The following is a 15,699-nucleotide window of genomic DNA, read 5'->3' as shown; positions in this document are numbered from 1 at the left end:
ATCCTTGAGCTGTTTCTACAACTTGATTGGACTCCACCTGTGGTAAATTCAATACATTGGACATGATTTGGGAAGGCACACACCTGTCTATATAAGGTCCCACAGTTGACAGTGCAGGTCAGAGCAAAAATCAAGCCATGAGATTGAAGAAATTGTCCGTACAGCTCCGAGACAGGATTGTGTCAAGGCACAAATCTGGGAAGGGTACCAAAATATTTCTGCAGCATTGAAGATCCCCAAGAACACAGTGGCTTCCATCATTCTTTTGAGGAAGAAGTTCGGAACCACCAAGACTCTACCTAGAGCTGGCCACTCGGCCAAACTGAGCAATCAAAGGAGAAGGGCCTTGGTCAGAGCCCGATGGTCACTCTGACAGAGCTCTCAGTGGAGATGAGAGAACCTTCCAGAAGGACCAACTATCTCTGCAGCACTCCACCAATCAGGCCTTTATGGTAGAGTGGCCAGATGGAAGCCACTCCTCAGTAAAAGGCACATGACAGCCTGCTTGGCACCTAAAGACTCTCAGACCATGAGAAACAAGATTCTCTGGGCTGATGAAACCGAGATTGAACTCTTTGGCCTGAATGCCAAGTGTCACGTCTGGAGGAAACGTGACACCATCCCTAAGGTGAAGCATGGTGGTGACAGCATCATGCTGTGGGGATGTTTTTCAGCGGCAGTGTTTGGGAGAATAGTCAGGATCGAGGCAAAGATGAACTGAGCAAAGTACAGAGAGATCCTTGATGAAAACCTGCTCCAGAGCGCTCAGGACCTCAGACTGGAACAAAGGTTCACCTTCCAACAGGACAATGACCCTAAGCACACAGCCAAGACAACGCAGAAGTGGATTTGGGACAAGTCTCTGAACGTCCTTGAGTGGCCCAGCCAGAGCCCAGACTTGAACCCAATCCAATATCTCTGAAGAGACCAGAAAATAACTGTGTGTGCAGCAACGCTCCCCATCCAATGAGACTGCTTGAGAGGAGCTGCAGAGGAGAATGGGGCTTGTAGCATAACCAAGAGGACTTGAGGCTGTATTCGCTGCCAAATGTGCTTCAACAAAATACTGAGTAAAGGGTCTGAATACTTTTTTATTATTATGGGGTATTGTGTGAAGATTGATGAGGGGAAAAACAATTTAATGATCAATGTTGGAATAAGGCTGTAACCTGACAAAATGTGTAAAAAGTCAAGGGGTCTGAATACTTTCCGAAGGCACTGTATCTTTGAGTAACGGATTGGGTTGTATACCGTATACCGGGGTATTTGTAAAAAGTCATGGGATGGTTTTTCAATGTCGTTGAAACCATTTCTTTGAAGTTTGAATATGTGCAGCTACTTTTTAAGTAAATACCTGCAGTCAACTTGTGCGATACATTAGGAGATAAAGCATTGCATTCTTCATTTCACCTGTCACATTATTACAAAGCTTACAGTAGTCCCCCAGTCACGTGGTGTTTGTTTACGAGCACACAACAATAAGAGACCGGAGCCTTGTGAATAAATCACTGTTCTTCAGTCTGTGCCAGGAGATTTAATTACACTATGGAATTCACAACTAAATGTTTGCCAGCTAGATATCTTATAACTATTAAGTCATCTGTCTAAAATGTGCTGAATGCTCTGCAGTTGTGCATTTGGTTAGCTAATTTAGAAGACAGTTAGCTATCTAGCTAAGTGGTCAGCTTCTTCCAAAATGAAGCATTCGCTTAACAGCAGGGAAATCCCTCCTGGATCAAGAGCCTTGCTGGCTAATATTTGTGTTATGCGTGCAGCAAACTGTGAGTAGCATATTTGCTCCTGAGTGGCACAGCGGTCTAAGGTACTGCATCTCAGTGCTTGAGGCGTCACCACAGACACCCTCGTTCGAATCCAGGCTGTATCACAACTGGACGTGATTGGGAGTCCCATTGGGCGGCGCACAATTGGCCCAGCGTCGTCCGTGTTTGACCGGTGTAGGCCGTTATTCTAAATAAGAATTTGTTCTTAACTGACTCGCCTAGTTAAATAATGGTTAAATGTAAAATGTAAATATTTGAGTGACTTGTATAGTTTAGGTCAGAAACTGTACAAAATGTTTGCAATGCGCTCGTTTAGTTAGCATTATTTATGGGATTTTACATGTACTTGTTAGCATTGCTAACCTTCGGATTACAGAGCATCGGTGGGGTTTGAAATCAGTGCCCCTTGTGTTCAGTGCCGGTATTACCGAATATCCCGGTATGGCACAAAGCCGGTATGAAGGTATGGTAATCTGGATACTCCACCAAGTTTCAATGCAGGACTTTGAGTCGGAAGGTTGCACTAATTAGTGTGTATACTCCCATTGCACCCTCCATAGTGTGTACTTAGTATATCCTACTAAGTGTGTACTCAGTGTGCCCTATATAGTGTACACTCACAGTGAGGGCTCTCCTTGGCGCCGGCCTTCAGCAGTAGTTTGGCTATGGGGGTGTTGTTGGTCATGATGGCGATGTCTAGCGGTGTTAACCCTTGGCTGTCGGGTGTGCCGAGGTCCAGCTCCTCAGCTGTGTACTGGTAGAGAAGGATCTGGACAGCATCTAGATCCTGCTGCTCCACCGCCTCAAACAGGCACTCACTACCTTGCATGCTCTGGAGGAGAGAAGAAGAGGGACACACACACGTCAGAATACAAACATCATCATGGTTGACGTCATCCTCATCAGCAGCATTATCATCATCATCACCATCATCAATCATCAACAGAACTAAACACGCTGAAACCAAGGCAGACAAAGCAACAACATTAAGCGGGGTGATTGCCAAGTTCCTGTGTGATAATTGATGTGTGACAATTGGACCATAGAGCGGAGAGGTGACATGGCGACGGTACATGAGAGAGTGAGAAAGAGAGAGGGAAAGGAAAGTGAGAAGGTGAGAGAAGGAGGTAAAACTGCAGTGAAAGTGCTGAAGCTGGATTAAAGATTATTCAACCGGGGTTCCGCAGAGGTACTGCAGTAGGTCAGAGAAAAAATTAAGAAAATACACATTATTTAAAATGTTTTTATCAATATCGCTAGCAACAACAGAATATACACATTTTTTATGACATACCTACAGTTAACTATGTCAACTATTTCTGAACTCCTATTATTGAGCAAATTACACTCACTGGAGTATCTGAAGTAGGCAGTAGCAGCAAGTGCTGCTGGTAAGCTTTCTTTACTTGGACATCGCTAATCTCTAACCTGCTAAACAGCTGCTCTTAGCGAAAATGTATTTGGAGATACTATTCCTTTATAGCTAATAGGCTATGTTGGAGTTTATACTTCATCTTCTAATGATAATGTGGGAGAGTCAAAATAATGAAAAACATTACTTCTTCCTGCCATGATCATTCACCTGATGATAGGACCAGATGTGAAAACAATATATTTTAGTTGATTGTATGATGGGGTCCCTGGGTCGTGGGTTTGCCTGTGAGACGATCCCTGGGTAAGAAAAGTTTGAAGACCCCAACACTGAATGTGATACAGATAATGGTAGGTTCAGCGTGATTGAAATACTTATGCCTGGAGGACTAATGAGAAGTGTGTGTGTGTGTGTGTGTGTGTGTGTGTGTGTGTGTGTGTGTGTGTGTGTGTGTGTGTGTGTGTGTGTGTGTGTGTGTGTGTGTGTGTGTGTGTGTGTGTGTGTGTGTGTGTGTGTGTGTGTGTGTGTGTGTGTGTGTTTGTGTGTGTTTGTGTGTGCCTGTGAAATGAAAAACCCATTTGGTCTAAAAGCAGTTGCATTTAGAAACCAACTACAACAGAACCAGTCAAGAGAGAGAGAGAGAGAGAGGCTAAGGAAAGGCAACGGAAAGGGACAAAGTGAGAGAAAAGGGATGAAGAGAAGGAGGTAGCACTGCAGTGAAAGTGTTGAAGCGGTAATAGGGGACTAGTGTGGTTCTAGGTACCGATTCCGACTGACATTTTCGCATATAAATCGATATGTGGACACTGTAGATCGAAGTGGCTTGCATTACTTTTGGGTATGTCTATTTCTATTGAAAAGGTTTCCACTGTTGGCCCCAGCACCTTTGTTATTGTTTTAGTTGTATTGATGAAACGGAGCAGATGAGCATCTGGCAGTGTGGTAAAAAGGTGCAGTATATATTCTGCTGTTCCATCATGTAATGATGTCAGGGGAAAAAAACACTGTTCATTGTTTTCAGTAACTTCTTTGTTTTTGTAATATCCCAAATGGACGTGGGAGTTTCGCCAATTGATGAATCTAGCTTTAAGGAGGAGTTAACAACAACCTGTATGTGAGATAAAGTATAGCCAGGTGGAATTTATCATCAGATTGAGAAACATCAGCTCTAGAGTTTAAAGAGCAACTGCCCCTAAAAAGCAACTAATCCCTTTGAAAGTCTGTGTGGCATCGAGGCAGAAACATTTATTCTAGTGCCAAAATGTACTACAAAGTAGAGGTCGACCGATTATGATTTTTCAACACCGATACCGATTATTGGAGGAACAAAAAAAGGTCGATACCGATTAATCGGACGATTTATTTATTTGTAATAATGACAATTACAACAATACTGAATGAACACTTATTTTAACTTAATATAATACATCAATAAAAATCTATTTTGTCTCAAATAAATAATGAAACATGTTCAATTTGGTTTAAATAGTGCAAAAACAAAGTGTTGAAGAAGAAAGTAAAAGTGCAACAATATGTGCCATGTAAAAAAGCTAACGTTTAAGTTCCTTGCTCAGAATGTGAGAACATATGAAAGCTGGTGGTTCCTTTTAACATGAAACTTCAATATTCCAAGGTAAGAGGTTTTAGGTTGTAGTTAATATAGTATTTTTAGGACTATTTCTCTCTATACCATTTCATATACCTTTGACTATTGGATGTTCTTATAGGCACTTTAGTATTGCCAGTGTAACAGTATAGCTTCCGTCCCTCTCCTCACCCCAACCTGGGCTCGAACCAGGAACACATCGACAACAGCCACCCTCGAAGCATCGTTACTCATCGCTCCACAAAATCCGCGGCCCTTGCAAAGCAAGGGGAACAACTACTCCAGGTCTCAGAGCGAGTGACGTTTGAAACTCTATTAGCGCGCACCCCGCTAACTAGCTAACCTAATCTTGGGAGTTGATAGGCTTGAAGTCATAAACAGCTCAATGCTTGAAGCACAGCGAAGAGCTGCTGGCAAAATGCACGAAAGTGCTGTTTGAATGAATGCTTACGAGCCTGCTGCTGCCTACCACCGCTCAGTCAGACTGCTCTATCAAATATCAAATCATAGACTTAATTATAATATAATAACACAAAGAAATGTGAGCCTTTGGTCATTAATATGGTCGAATCCGGAAACTATAATTTCGAAAACAAAACGTTTATTATTTCAGTGAACTATGGAACCGTTCCGTATTTTATCTAACAGATGGCATCCCTAAGTCTAAATATTGCTGTTACATTGTACAACCTTCAATGATATGTCATAATTACATAAAATTCTGGCAAATTAGTTCGCAACGAGCCAGGCGGACCAAACTGTTGCATATACACTGACTCTGCGTGCAATGAACACAAGAGAAGTGACACAATTTCACCTGGTTAATATTGCCTGCTAATCTGGATTTCTTTTAACTAAATATGCAGGTTTAAAAATATATACTTCTGTGTATTGATTTTAAGAAAGGCTTTGGTGTTTACGGTTAGGTACAGTCATCCAACGATTGTGCTTTTTTCGCAAATGCGCTTTTGTTAAATCATCCCCGTTTGGCGAAGTTGGCTGTCTTTGTTAGGATTGAAATAGTCTACAACGTTCGCAACGAGCCAGGCGGCCCAAACTACTGCATATACCCTGACTCTGTTGCAAGAGAAGTGACACAATTTACCTAGTTAAAATAAATTAATGTTAGCAGGCAATATTAACTAAATATGCAGGTTTAAAAATATATACTTGTGTATTGACTTAAAGAAAGGCATTGATGTTTATGGTTAGGTACACGTTGGAGCAAAGACGGTCCTTTTTCGCGAATGCGCACTGCATCGATTATATGCAACGCAAGACATGCTAGATTAACTAGTAATATCATCAACCATGTGTAGTTAACAAGTGATTATGATTGATTGATTGTTTTTTACAAGATAAGTTTAACTTACCTTGGCTTCTTACTGCATTCGCTTAACAGGCAGGCTCCTTGTGGAGTGCAATGAGAGGCAGGTGGATAGAGCGTTGGACTAGTTAACTGTAAGGTTGCAAGATTGAATCCCCGAGCTGACAAGGTAAAAATCTGTGGTTCCGCCCCTGAACAAGGCAGTTAACCCTCCCCTCCGTTCCTAGGCCTTCATTGAAAATAAGATGTGTTTTTGTGTTCTTAACTGTGTTCTTGTGTTCTTAACTGACTAGCCTAGTTAAATAAAGGTGTAAAAAAAATATTTTTTTTAAAGAAAGGCCAAATCAGTGTCCAAAAATACAGATTTCCGATTGTTATGAAAACTTGAAATCAGACCTAATTAATCGGCCATTCTGATTAATCAGTCGACCTCTACTACAAAGTGTAAAGAGGATCATTTTGGTCAAAGCCAGTCTCCTTTAAAACAGAGTTTGGAACCTCAGTGTGTCACAATAACTAAATTATTATCCAAACCCAACATTGATTATGTCAACAAATCATGCCCCCTTTTGCCAAGCTCCATGTGCAAATCGCCCCTCCACCCACTTCACTGCCTTTACATGGCACCATTGTTTCATCGCCCCCAAGGTGTTGAAAGGACGGCAGATTGAAGTTCTATGGTTTGCATGCCCTGCTGAAGGACCCTAGTATGTGGAATAGGCAGTTGGAGTTCGTCGGTCCCCAAGTCTGCCCCAGTAACTCTAGCTTGATGTGCAACAACCGGTGGTGGTGTGTATAACCAGAGGTACTGGAATATAATGACCTCTGGTATAACTTAGCTAATGACGTTATATAATGTTATTGTTGGTTATGCAGGTAGCTATCTAGCTACCTCATTACAACTTAGTTAGGTCATAGCTCATATATGTTTCTGTATGTTTCTGTCTAGATACTGCTGGGTTATGTATCGTTATCCTTTGATAACGCTAGCGAGGGAGGCTAGCTAGCTAGCTACTGACCTCTCTGGTATAACTTAGCTAATATTATTGCTGGTTATGTAGGTAGCTATCTATTGATAAAGCGAGCTAGGTACCTCATAGTTACCTCATTACAACTTAGTTAGGTCGTAGCTCATACAAGTGTATTCTGTATTGTCTAGGGCAAAACTAAATAAAGGATTCAGCTATGGTGGTAGCTAACTCAAGTCTGAATCTCACTAATACAGTGAACTAAGAGCAAACCGTGACAGTTTTACCAGCCTGAATCTAATCTGGAGATATACTCAGTCTATATCTGTAAAGTATATAATTAGGGTTTCCACAACCACAAAGTCAACATTGGCTACATCGTAAAAATTATGTGCTTTTTGGTCTTAATTTAAGGTTAGAGTTCGGAATAAGGTTAGCAGTGTAGTTAAGGTTACGGTTAGTTTTAAAATCACATTTTAAGAAGATCAATTGTAGAAATAGGCGGTATTTATGACTTTGTGGCTGTGGTAAATAATGACGACCTAGAATTAGCTTGACCCGAGTTACTGTCCTGATGACACAGACGGCTTCATCAACAACAATGTGTGTTATGTGAAATGTTGTATAAAAAATACCCTGTTTGATAAACTAATAGGTTAATTACCCATCCTCTTGATACAGTAGAAATAGTAGTAGAGTCGTTTTGGTTGTGAAGTGCAATATAAAAAATCTTTGTCCTTTCTTTATTAGAAAATGCAATTTACCACTTGGTAGTCTATTGTATCACCCTGTCATAGGCCCTCCCTGTCAACACCACCTCATAAGATGAGGAAGTACTTTGTTTAAGAGGATTGCCTGCTGCAGTTGTTCGAGAGATGTCTAGTTTGCAGCCGAACATGCAACATAGAGAAGACCATCAAGGGGACCCTCAGCATCACATAGACATGACCTCGCTGTGAGTATTCCTATAAATGGAACACAGAGGACACTTGAATCAGGTTGGTGTTTAGAATTTTCTCCCAATTCACCATAACTTAGCATGGTGGAACCAGCCTGATTGCTGCATTTACTATTATTCTATTTCACTTCACATATGGCATCTGAAGTGAAATAGAAAGGTGAATGTGGCGATCAAGTTGATTCCACCATGCTAATCATAACCACCATTGATAACGTAATCAGTCCTCTGTGTGTGACTGAGAAGTATCTTTGATGAGGGGCCAGGAGCTGATCTACGCTGCTATGCCCATCAACAGGGCGCTGGCAAAGACCTTACCTCCAGCCTCACCTCTTGCCTGTCGATAGGGAGACCAGAATTAGGTAGGTTTAGTCTGACCTGATCAAACTCCAACATAGTATACAGTATGTTTGTTTGTCAGATATCCCCTATCTAACTGCCATTGGTAATAGAACAGTGACTGTGTATGTGTTCACAGATGCATATATAGAGTCAGCACTGGGAGACTTGCAAGATGATGTGATGGAGTCCTGACCAACAGGACTTGGTGTATTCTGTGCCTCTTGGGCTTACAATCAGAGGGGCTGCCTCATAGAGATCCTATTAACTTACTCATATTCTAATTCTATGGGCCATTTCTAAAGAAATTATAAACCAATTACAGGAAATGGGACAATACACACCAACCCAATCTGTATTGATCCCGAGACAGAGAGAGACCTCCAACCTAGCCAGTCACTGTCTGAACCCAGAGTCTCAGATACACAGAGAGACCTCCAGCCTAGCCAGTCACTGTCTGAACCCAGAGTCTCAGATACACAGAGAGACCTCCAGCCTAGCCAGTCACTGTCTAAACCCAGTCTCAGATACACAGAGAGATCTCCAGCCTAGCCAGTCACTGTCTAAACCCAGAGTCTCAGATACACAGAGAGACCTCCAGCCTAGCCAGTCACTGTCTGAACCCAGAGTCTCAGATACACAGAGAGATCTCCAGCCTAGCCAGTCACTGTCTGAACCCAGAGTCTCAGATACACAGAGAGACCTCCAGCCTAACCAGTCACTGTCTGAACCCAGAGTCTCAGATACACAGAGAGACCTCCAGCCTAGCCAGTCACTGTCTGAACCCAGAGTCTCAGATACACAGAGAGACCTCCAGCCTAGCCAGTCACTGTCTGAAACCAGAGTCTCAGATACACAGAGAGACCTCCAGCCTAGCCAGTCACTGTCTAAACCCGGTGTCCAGTGTCCCAGACACAAAGAGAGACCTCCAGCCTAGCCAGTCACTGTCTAAACCCGGTGTCCAGTGTCCCAGACACAAAGAGAGACCTCCAGCCTAGCCAGTCACTGTCTAAACCCGGTGTCCAGTGTCCCAGACACAAAGAGAGACCTCCAGCCTAGCCAGTCACTGTCTAAACCCCAGTGTCCCAGACACAAAGAGAGTCACTGTCTCCAGTGTCTCAGATACACAGAGAGTGTCCCAGACACAAAGAGAGACCTCCAGCCTAGCCAGTAAATATCTGAAGACATTGGGTGACTCTACACATAGAATTAGTGGAGACTCGAGGAACCCTGGAGTTCCTCAAGGAACCATTGTTATTCATTGTTAATATTTGCACCTTTGGTTAGTTGAGCGACTATTGGAGGAACCTTGGAGGAATGTTTCAATGTAGCAAAGGGTTCATGGAGGAACAATGGACTAGAGGTGTGGCTTAGTAGGGGCGTGGCTTTCAGAAATATATTTTTATGACACCTGTAGGAGTAAATGTCTGTTCATCTGTTCTGTTGTACTGTCAACACATGTTAAGGTTGAAAACTGACAGTTTTGTAGAATCAATGAGGCTTACAGAGATGTAAGAGTTAATCAAGAGCCTATGCAAATCCCAAAGTTGTAATAGTTATAATTTTATTACTATATGTAATCAGTAATGTTAATATTGTACTACAATACGCAATATGCATAAATATTCAAGGGAAATAAATAAATCACAAGTATCACATTTACTCTAATGGGTGGCCAAAACCTGAAAGCCACACCTCCAATCTTCTGATAGGCTGCCACCTAAATACCCCAAATACCTCTACAATATATTACTAATAAGGTATAAAAATGTAACCCCTCCCCATCCATGTGAAAAGGTTTGAACCTTAACACATGCATTCACCGAAAACCCTTTTCCTCAAAGAACATTTTACAACTGAAAAGGTTTCCCCTATGGGCAATTATTTAAACTCCATAAAGGTTCTTCCAGATTCCTTTACTTATAAGAGTAAAGTAAGTCACAGTATAGTCCTCCTGGACACTTATCTGGGCTGGTTGGTATAATTTGATCTGATGAAGATGATGACGCATAACAGTCCCGTATAGATGCTCACCCATACACACAAAATTCCACACAAACGAACACACACACACAAACAGGGCACGCACGCACACACACACAATCCCCAACTCATCGAGCCCTTGCGATGACCGTGGCGGTCTCCACGGCCGAAGAAGTAGGCCTCCTCAAAGGAGGAGTGGCCACCTTTGAGCTTCTCTGATAGGTTCCTGTACAGGCGCTTGGCAGCGCTGGGAGAGGCAGGGCCTCCCGAGCACTTCCTGGTTTGGGCCAGCTGCAGGTTCTGCATCTGTTGAGTCATGCTGACAGAATAGAAGTTCCTAAGGAAGAGAAAAGTCATTTGAATGTGTAAGACCAATTTCTCTTGAGGACAGTAATAGTCTACATTTCTACCCAATTATATATTGGCTGACAATGAAGACAGTACAAATTGATGAGTTTGACAGAACATAAGTTCCTAAAGGCAGGGAGGAAAATATATTAGAAAAAAATACCAAGGCACTCTTCATATTTGGTGTAAGTTAAAATCGTCATTATCTTCACATGTCCTCAAGGACTATGTAATCTTCCTGTGTTTTATATATATTTCCACACGATGAGGTTGGAATAATACTGTGAAATTGTGAAAACTATTATAATGCCCTTTTAGTGTAAGAGTTGTTTGAAAAGACCACCTGAAATTTCAGCGTGTTTTGGTGGGATGGAGTTTTGGCCTGCCTGGTGACATCCCCATACGTTAAATTAGTTAATAGACCAATAAGAAGCTGAGTTTCAAACCTCTGCATTCAGCTGTGAGAAGGCTCAGTGAAGTGGAGCGCTCTTCAGAAACCATTCATGAAAAAGGAACATTCTAGTGTTCCTCTATTCATTATCTCTTCACTGTCACAGAAGACAAGCTAGCGAGTCACGACAACCATCATTATCTTTTCTCTGCCAAAACATCATTAGCGTTCACATAGCTACAGAGGGATGTGATGCTTGAATTAAAAACATGCTTTAGTTTTCCAATAGAATGGCTGCGTTTACTCAGGCAGCCCAATTATTATATTTAGTCATAAATTGGGTACAGTCTAAGGAATAGAAAGAATAACAAAACAAATGCTCCTAAAGATGGTTTATTTTGGTCCTTTATGCTTCTCAAAGATGAATGCTCTCTATCATTTCCAGGACCAATTAGTTTATCTTATCAATACATTTCTTGAATAAAGCGAGATTGATTAATTGACTGAGTGATTGATTAATTGGCTGACAATTAGTTTAAGTGTGCAAGTGAGTGTCCTTATTTAACATGTTGAAGAAATAACCAAATGTCATTAAAATATCATCAAATATTACACCTGGGATTGTGGACACAGATATGGAACATGACATTTATTTATTTTTTAACCTTTATTTAACTCGGCAAGTCAGTTAAGAACAAATTCTTATTTACAACGACAGCCTACCGGGGAACAGTGGGTTAGCTGCCTTGTTCAGGGGCAGAAAGACAGATGTTTACCTTGTCAGCTCGGGGATTCAATCCAGCAACCTTTTGGTCCAATGCTCTAACAACTAGGCTACCTGCCACCCCAAGACAAGACCAACTAGAGGCACTGCAGGGGAAGTGTGTGTGAGCATGCATGCATGTGCGTGAGCATGTGTGTGCCTATGTGTGTGTCCCCACTAATTGAGGCGAGTGAACTAAAATATCCAAAATGAGCACTCTTTTATGCTCATGCACACACACTCCCGCACACTCATGACCAACCACAGAATAGTCACGTCTGTCCTTTCAGGAGTGTTTGAATTTAATGGTTGCGTCATCTCTCCATTTATCCATTGAGAGGTGGCTGGAACAGTGATGAACACAATAAATAGTCCTTCACATCTGACTCCAGCTCTATCAACTGGGCCTCAAATAGCAGCAGGCTGGTACAATGGCCTCTCACTCTTCCCCCTAATAACTACGGATATGAGCTGATAAAATTGGTTGAAGGGACAAATCATTAGCTGGGAGTGAGGGAGGAAGGGAGAAGTAGAGAGGTAAATAGGGCCAGAGAGAAAGAGAGAGTGGATAAGAAAAGTGCTCGAGAGAGAAAGAGAGAAATAAAGAGAAACAGAGAGAGAGAGAGAGAGAGAGATTTCATGAGCTGAAATAAAAGATCCCAGAAATGTTCTATACACACAAAAACCTTATTTTTCTGCACAAATTTGTTTGCATCCCTGCTAGTGAGCATTTCCAAGATAATCCATCCAGCTGTCATGTATGGCATATCAAGAAGCTCTCTTCTCTGTATACATCAATGATGTCGCTCTTGCTGCTGGTGATTCTCTGATCCACCTCTATGCAGACGACACCATTCTGTATACTTCTGGCCCTTCATTGGACACTGTGTTAACTAACCTCCAGACGATCTTCAATGCCATACAACTCTCCTTTCGTGGCCTCCAACTGCTCTTAAATGCAAGTAAAGCTAAATGCATGCTCTTCAACCGATCACTGCCCGCCCGTCCAGCATCACTACTATCACCAGCATCACTGGACGGTTCTGACTTAGAATATGTGGACAACTACACATACCTAGGTGTCTGGTCAGACTGTCAACTCTCTTTCCAGACTCACATTAAGCATCTCCAATGGGCTTCCTATATCGCAACAAAACATCCTTCACTCATGCTGCCAAACATACCCTCGTAAAACTGACCATTCTACCGATCCTCGACTTCGGCGATATCATCTACAAAATAGCCTCCAACACTCTACTCAACAAATTGGATGCAGTCTATCACAGTGCCATCCGTTTTGTCACCAAAGCCCCATACACTACCCACCACCTCAACATGTACACTCTCGTTGGCTGGCCCTCGCTTCATACTCGTCGCCAAACCCACTGGCTCCAGGTCATCTACAAGTATTTGCTAGGTAAAGCCCCGCCTTATCTCAGCTCACTGGTCACCATAGCAGCACCCACCCGTAGAACGCACTCCAGCAGGTATATCTCACTGGTCACTCCCAAAGCTAATTCCTCCTTTGGCCGCTTCTCCTTCCAGTTCTCTGCTGCCAATGACTGAAATGAACTGCAAAAGTCACTGAAGCTGGAGACTCATATCTCCCTCACTAGCTTTAAACACCAGCTGTCAGAGCAGCTCACAGATCACTGCACCTGTACATAGCCCATCTGTTTATAGCCCATCCAACTACCTCATCCCCATACTGTATTTATTTATTTATCTTGCTCCTTTGCACCCAGTATCTCTACTTACACATTCATCTTCTGCACATCTACCATTCCAGTGTTTAATTGCTATATTGTAATTTCTTCGCCACCATGGCCTATTTATTGCCTTACCTCCCTCATTTGCACACACTGTTTTTAGACTTTCTCTACTGTATTATTGACTGTATGGGTGTTTATTCCACGTGTAAATCTGTGTTGTTGTATGTGTCGAACTGCTTTGCTTTATATTGGCCAGGTTGCAGTTGTAAATGAGAACTTGTTCTCAACTAACCTATTTGGTTAAATAATGGTGAAATAAAAAAAAGTTAAAACAGGAAAGGGCCTTCCCCAAACTGTTGCCACAAAATTGAAAGCAAAGCATCATCTAGAATGTAATTGTATGCTGTAGTATTAAGATTTCCCTTCATTATAACTAAGGGGCCATGAAAAACAGCCCCAGACCACTACTCCTCCCCATCAAATATTACACTCGGCACTATGCATTGTGGCAGGTAGCGTTTTCCTGGCATCCATCAAACTCAGAGTCATCCTTCGGACTACTGGATGGTGAAGCGTGATTCATCACTACAGAGAATGTGTTTCCACTGTTCCAGAGTCGTCCTTCGGACTACCGGATGGTGAAGTGTGATTCATCACTACAGAGAATGTGTTTCCACTGTTCCAGAGTCGTCCTTCGGACTACCGGATGGTGAAGTGTGATTCATCACTACAGAGAATGTGTTTCCACTGTTCCAGAGTCGTCCTTTGGACTACAGGATGGTGAAGTGTGATTCATCACTACAGAGAATGTGTTTCCACTGTTCCAGAGTCGTCCTTCGGACTACAGGATGGTGAAGTGTGATTCATCACTACAGAGAATGTGTTTCCACTGTTCCAGAGTCTTCCTTCGGACTACTGGATGGTGAAGTGTGATTCATCACTACAGAGAATGTGTTTCCACTGTTCCAGAGTCGTCCTTCGGACTACAGGATGGTGAAGTGTGATTCATCACTACAGAGAATGTGTTTCCACTGTTCCAGAGTCGTCCTTCGGACTACAGGATGGTGAAGTGTGATTCATCACTACAGAGAATGTGTTTCCACTGTTCCAGAGTCGTCCTTCGGACTACCGGATGGTGAAGTGTGATTCATCACTACAGAGAATGTGTTTCCACTGTTCCAGAGTCGTCCTTCGGACTACCGGATGGTGAAGTGTGATTCATCACTACAGAGAATGTGTTTCCACTGTTCCAGAGTCGTCCTTCGGACTACCTGATGGTGAAGTGTGATTCATCACTACAGAGAATGTGTTTCCACTGTTCCAGAGTCATCCTTCGGACTACCGGATGGTGAAGCGTGATTCATCACTACAGAGAATGGCAATGTTTGTCTATGGAGATTGCATGGCTGTGTGCTACATTTTTTACACCTGTCAGCAACGGGTGTGGTTGAAATAGCCAAATCCCACTAATTTGAAGGGGTGTCCATATACTTTTGGCTATGTTGTTTATTCCCTGAGTGTACAAAACATTAGGACCATCTTCCTAATATTGAGTAACACCTTTTGCCCTCAGAACAGCCTCGGGGCGTGGACTCTACAGGAACTATATACTCTATGTTGACTCCAATGCTTCCCAAAGTTGTGTCAAGTTGCCTGGATGGTCTTTGGGTGGTGAACCATTCGTGATACACTCGGGAAAATATTGAGAGTGAAAAACCCGGCAGTGTTGCAGTTCTTGACACACTCAAACCGGTACGCCTGGAACCTACTATGATACCCTGTTGAAAGGCACTGAAATATTTTGTCTTGCCCATTCACCCTCTGAATGGCACACAAACACAATCCATGTCTCAATTGTCTCAAGGCATAAAAATCCTAACAGTTTGTAGCAAATTCTACTAGATAAAAAGCTGAAATTAGTATGATATCCTGGCACTTAAAGCATACTCAATTTTGGAAATGTCACATACTATAAAACATGATTTTTTTTGCATTACCAAACAGGTTACTACTTAGAACGCAAGTACGGGTATTCTACTCAGCTCCAACATCGTTATTCAATCACTTCCACAGAGAAAAACATGCTGATTCTGTCTCAAATGGAATATCTAAACAAGACATTGCTAACTAAAGAGCCTACGGAACTTGTAG

The 15,699-nt window shown here is 42.3% G+C and overlaps 1 protein-coding gene across 1 annotated transcript in view; it reads right to left on the bottom strand.

Annotated features, from left to right (window-relative positions):
- Positions 1-15,699, bottom strand: part of ankfn1 (ankyrin repeat and fibronectin type III domain containing 1) — a 286,097-nt gene that overhangs the window by 137,528 nt on the left and 132,870 nt on the right. The window contains exons 8-9 of the mRNA XM_046354362.1: positions 10,453-10,671; positions 2,403-2,611 (exon numbers count right to left, since the gene is read on the bottom strand). Coding sequence (XP_046210318.1) covers positions 2,403-2,611; positions 10,453-10,671 — 428 coding nt within the window. The remainder of the gene's footprint in view (positions 1-2,402; positions 2,612-10,452; positions 10,672-15,699) is intronic.

The sequence above is a fragment of the Oncorhynchus gorbuscha genome, linkage group LG06 (assembly GCF_021184085.1).
Source record: "Oncorhynchus gorbuscha isolate QuinsamMale2020 ecotype Even-year linkage group LG06, OgorEven_v1.0, whole genome shotgun sequence".
Classification (NCBI taxonomy): domain Eukaryota; kingdom Metazoa; phylum Chordata; class Actinopteri; order Salmoniformes; family Salmonidae; genus Oncorhynchus; species Oncorhynchus gorbuscha.
Note: the sequence above shows the minus strand (reverse complement) of the source record. Positions and strands in the feature narration are given on the sequence as shown.